This window comes from Sesamum indicum, linkage group LG5 (assembly GCF_000512975.1).
Source record: "Sesamum indicum cultivar Zhongzhi No. 13 linkage group LG5, S_indicum_v1.0, whole genome shotgun sequence".
Lineage (NCBI taxonomy): Eukaryota > Viridiplantae > Streptophyta > Magnoliopsida > Lamiales > Pedaliaceae > Sesamum > Sesamum indicum.
In genome coordinates this window covers 839,359-845,089 of record NC_026149.1, presented here as the reverse complement: position 1 = coordinate 845,089, position 5,731 = coordinate 839,359, and the positions used below count along the sequence as shown (strand labels likewise).

The 5,731-nt window shown below is 43.4% G+C and overlaps 1 protein-coding gene across 1 annotated transcript in view; it reads right to left on the bottom strand.

Moving 5' to 3' along the window:
* The window catches only part of LOC105161471, a gene marked incomplete in the record, with an annotated part of 3,866 nt that continues 2,567 nt past the window's right edge, over positions 4,433-5,731 (bottom strand). The window contains 1 exon segment of the mRNA XM_011079169.2: positions 4,433-5,731. Coding sequence (XP_011077471.1) covers positions 5,295-5,731 — 437 coding nt within the window.

The window sequence follows — 5,731 nt, the reverse complement described above, 5'->3', positions numbered from 1 at the left end:
TTTGAGCAAGACTCCGAACCAAAACAGGCATGATAAATCCATCCTTATACGCATCACGAACAACGTGACAATCAATTTCGATGTGTTTCGTCCGCTCGTGGAAAACTGGGTTCGCAAGGATATGGACTGCAGCTTTATTGTCACATGAAAGTGAAATCGGCAAAGTGACTGAAACCCCAAAGTCAGTAAGCAAATACGACAACCAATGCAACTCACATACCGTGGCTGCTAAACTCTGATACTTAGCTTCGGCGGTCGAACGAGACACAGTCGACTACTTCTTGGTCTTCCAAGAAATAAGAGTCGGCCCAAGGAATACGCAAAAACCAGTCAAAGAGCGTCTGGAGTCAGGACATGATGCTCAGTCCGCATCACAGAAAGCCTGAAGTTCAAGAGAGTTGGCAGCGGGAAAGAACAGTCCAAGGGAAGGCGAACCTTTTAGGTAACGGACTACATGGAGTGCAGCTTTCCAATGAGCTTCACAAGGCCGGTTGACATATTGACTTAACTGCTGTACAGAGTAAGAAATGTCAGGCCTTGTGAAGCTGAGATAAAGTAATCGTCCGACCAAGCGCCTATATGAATCAGAGGTCGGAAGCAGAGAACCAGTGTTAGAGCTCAACTTGAGCCCAGGTGGCAGAGGCGTAGCAGCAATTTTTGCATCAGTTAAGCCGGTGTCAGCAAGAATGTCCATCACGTATTTAGTTTGAGCCAAATAGATCCCTTGCGAATTGCGAGCAATCTCCAAACCCAGGAAATAACGAGCTTGGCCAATGTCCTTAATTGTGAAGAGTTGATGCAGGTAGGCTTTAACCTTCTTAACATCATCAATGTCTGCACCTGCAAGAAGTATGTCATCGACATACACAAGGAGTGAAATCAAGCCATTAGCAGTGTGTAAAAGAAATAAGCAATGATCATGTGCACTCTGATTGAAACCAAATTGCTGCAGCTTCAACGTCAATTCGACATTCCATTGTCGCGAGGCTTGTTTCAGGCCATACAACGATCGTTCCAACTTGCAAACGAGACCAGAATCCACTTTATATCCAGCAGGAGGCGTCATGTAAATGTCCTCCTGTAGGTACCCATGAAGGAAAGCATTATTCACGTCCAATTGTTCCAGCACCCAACCCCGAGCTGCAGCCAAAGCAAAGAAAAGTCTAACGGTAACTGCCTTCGCCACAGGCGAAAAAATCTCTGTGTAATCAACCCCCTCCACTTGATTGAAGCCCTTCGCCACGAGGCGTGCTTTACATCGCTCAACACTCCCATCTGCCCGTAGTTTAATCTTGTACACCCATTTCGAACCTATAGCTCGTTTACCTGCAGGTAAAGTTGTCAACTTCCACGTCTGATTTCGTTCCAAAGCCTCCAACTCAGCATCCATCGCCGCCCTCCACTCAGGATGCTTCACAGCCTCTGCAAATGAACGAGGCTCTTGCAAGGTCGTCAATGATGCTACAAAAGATGAGTAACTTGCTGAAGTTGGGAGCAGAGAGATGGAATTATTGTGGCACACAAAATCATCCAACCAGAGTGGTTTGCGGGTAATTCTGGTGGACCTTCGAAGAAGAGGTTGGCTGCTTGAGACACTGTTATCTTGCTGAAATGAGGCACTGTCATCATGTTGAACTCCACTAGTAGACATAGGTGTGGAATCAAATGGTGCTGCAGATACAAGTGGGCTTGAAGCAGTGGCCTGAGTATCCTTGTGACTGACCCCAGCTGTGATGGTTGGAAGAGGACAATCAAGCGAGTCTGCAGCCTGTTCTTGGGCAAAAAAGACCAATTATTCATGAAAAACCACGTCTCTAGAGACAAAGAAAGTGTGATCCTCTAGATCGTACACTTTATACCCCTTTTGTGTCGGCGAGTATCCAAGAAATGTACATCTGTGAGCTCTTTTTTGAAACTTAGATTTGTGTGGGTTGGTGTTCGTTGCAAAACAGAGACACCCGAAAACTTTAAGATGCCCGTATGTAGGTACAGTGCCAAACAACAACTCGAAAGGAGTGCGCCAATGTAGAATGTGTGTGGGAGTTCTATTCATGATATAGGTAGCAGTCAATATTGATTCACCCCAAAACCGAAGCGGTAGAGCAGCTTGAAACATTAGTGCTCTGGCAATGTTGAGCAATTGTCTGTGTTTTCTCTCAATTCTCCCGTTCTGTTGGGGAGTATAAACACACGACGTCTGATGTATAATCCCCAGCCTTTGGCACATAGTTGCACAGTGTATATTCAAAAACTCGGATCCATTATCCGATCGAATCACCTTAACTTTAGCTGCAAACTGTGTTTCAACCATAGTGATGAAGGTGTGCAACGTAGAAACCACTTGATCCTTTTGTTTAAGAAGATATGTCCACAATGATCTACTATAATTATCCAAGATCGTCAAGACATAATTGCAACCCGTCAAGGTGGATGTCTTGTATGGACCCCAAACATCCAAATGAACCAGCTCAAAAGGCGTAGTAGTGTGCGAGTCACTGTATTTAAAAGGAATTCTGGACTGTTTTGCTTTGGGACAAATTTCACACTTCATTTCCAACGAATTACTCGAGAGATTACATTCTTGAATATGTTTGATAGCTGCCATAGAGGCATGCCCCAATCTAGCATGCCAAAGATTCTCATTACATTCAGAAAAAACAGTACAAGATGTAGGGGAAATCTTGCAAGAAGAAATAGAACTTGCAGAAACAGGGGCCTTCACAGTATATAATCTTTTGTGCAATGTTCCCTTGACCAGCACCCTCTTAGTCACCTGGTCCTGCAACACGCACCCAAACTGATTGAACATACAACTGTAGTTGCCTCCATTGCAGAGCTGACTTACAGAAATAAGGTTGACAGAGAAGTTTGGGATGTAAAGCACTGACTCAAGTCTAACATCATCTGTCAAGTTTACTGAACCAACATATGCAGCTGCTTTCTTTGATCCATCAGGAAGATAGATGTAATGTGTTCGAATAGGAACAGAATATGACTCAAAATTTGATAAATGCGCACATATGTGATTTGTAGCCCCAGAATCAATTATCCAATCATCCATTCCAAGTGTGTTAGAAACAGAGGTATTACCTGCAAATTCCTCATCAGATTGAATGTAATTCACAAAGCTTGAAATAGGATCTGATCTCGTCTCTTTATTCTTCATAAGTTTCAGCAATTCTGCCACCATACTGACAACATCCGTTTGTGCATCTGCTTTGGTTGCCACCATATCTGTTTTGTCCACCTCTTTGGTGTCTAGGTTCCCTGCAAAATTATAAGCTCCACCGGGTTGTTTCTTCCTCTCGTTTAGTGCTTTATACCACTCAGGTGCACCGTGTATTTGAAAGCAAGTTTCCTTCAAATGTCCCTGTTTATGGCAATGAGAGCAAAGCAAGCCTCGTTTATCCTTTTCGAACACTGTTCTGCGCCTCTGTACTTGCCTACGCGGTCCTCCACTGTCTCTTAAAGCCACCTGGTATGCTGTATTATTGGCATTGTCAACAAGGTTCATCTGCACACTACGTTGTTGTTCCACAGCAAAAGTCATGGAGAAAGCCTTCTCCAAGTCAGGTAGCGGATCCATCATAAGTAATTGGCTCTTTTCTTTATCGAAAGTCTCATGGAGCCCCATGAGAAACTGCATGAGTTGTGTGGCACTGTTCGTCTCTGCGATAGCCTTGTTTATCCCGCAAGAGCATCCTCCACAAGTGCATTTAGGTGGCGGTGATAAGCAAAAGAGCTCATTCCATAGCTTTTTCAGTTTCGTCAGGTAACTAGTTAGTGTCATGTTTCCTTGCGAAATCGATGAAATCTCCCGCTGTAACTGATATATCGTTGGTCCAGTGCTACGGCCATATCTTGCCTCTATCTCCAACCAAAGCTCACGAGAAGAGCTCACATACATAAAGCCTTCTACGATTTCCTTCGAAATCGAGTTCCATAACCATGAAGTAACCATGAGATCTGTTCTTCTCCATTGTTCAAATAGAGCAGATCCTATTGCCGGTCGAGGAAAAGTTCCATCGATGAAGGCTAACTTCATCTTGCAGCCAAGAGCGACATAAACCGCTCTACTCCATGTCAGATAGTTGGTGCCAATCAGAGGTGAAGAGGCGAGCACAAAGCTCGAATTATCGGAGGGATGAAGGTACAAGACATCCCTTTCATATTGATCGGTCTCCAGTGTTCGAGAATCCGCCATGACTAGGCTTCTAATCTCAGCAATTTACAGAAAACAAACCGTAGAACTGACGTATCAAGAGACCTTCAAAATGAAGGCTCTGATACCATGTAGAAATCACAATTCGAAGAAGCAGTAAAAATGCAATCTTGTTCAGAGAAATCGCCCTTCAAAGGTCCAAACTCCATTTCTGTTCAAGTGTTCTGTTACAGTCGAAAATGAAGAAGACGATCTCTCCCTTTTAAATAAACTGAATTACCTCCCAACTGTCTAACTAATCCGCAACTAACTAACATGCTTACGTGGACCTATAGCATGCCGAATAAATGACATAAGCCCATGACTGTACAAAAGGCTAAAATACAAAGGAAGGCGTGAATGCAAAAACGCGATTCTCTTCTATCCGTTGTCCAAGGGATGAACAACAACATCAGCAACTCCACCACCTGCAGCAGCTTGATCTTCCATCCTGTTGCATTGGGAATTCATGTCAGCCTGAGTTCCAAGGATTCCAACATTTTTCCCAACAAAGCCTAAAGATTGTGTTTGAGATCAACCCAGTAGTACTCTCGATAAAAGGATTTATCACTGTCAGATTGAACCCAAGACGTCATTCCCTCAGATCACTACTTCTCAAACTATTCTACTCCTCATCGCACCCTGACTACACAAACATTTCCAAGAAAGAGGGCTCAAACATGTATTTCGTAAATCCATTAGAACAAACTGCATTATTCGGTACTTGAATAGTAGTAAGGTTTGCATATCAGGGGATAGCTTCGCTTTACTTGATTATCTTTTGAATAAGAAATATGCAAAAGCAATGACTTCAGCACTTCATCATAAAATCATTGTTTCCCTGCAACTGCAAACTGTAATTCATTACTGATCGCATCGTATTCTTTTTCTTCCTATTGTTATCTATTTGCAGCAAGGAACTGATGGTGCTGCCTCCCGGAGTAAAGAATGATCATACACTTCAATCTATACAATATGATTAATATATATATACTTGTCAAGAACCGCTCCTATTTGTCCTAATTCTTTGACCTACTAAGGCTAATGGCATGATAAGAGACAGATACACCTGAAACTAACATAAAATCGGTACTCAGGTGGAAATCATCTCTTCAATAAGATCATCAAGTATTAGATCTTCCACCTCAAGCGCCACACACTCGCCATCAAATTGGAGATTCATCCAACCATCATGTTTGCTCAAATCCCGGCTCACAGCATCATCTATGGCTTGATCAAATTCAAGCTTACAGCTCAGCAACCAACTTATTTCTGTCCAGACCTCTTCCAAAACACGGTGACCCTTGGGCATTTGATGCATACGTGACCGGCTAGTCAGAGGCATCGGCCAGTAGCAAAACGATCTCTCGTAGATTTCTAGCAGGACCTCATTGATTAAATCAAACAAGAGAAGGTGATCACAGCTTCCTCCTTCTTCATTGCCTGAACACTCGGGTTGAGCTACCAGGCACCCTTCCACTTCAACAAACACCGCTGGATTGACAGGGTGCTCTGCAGAATGCCATCTCC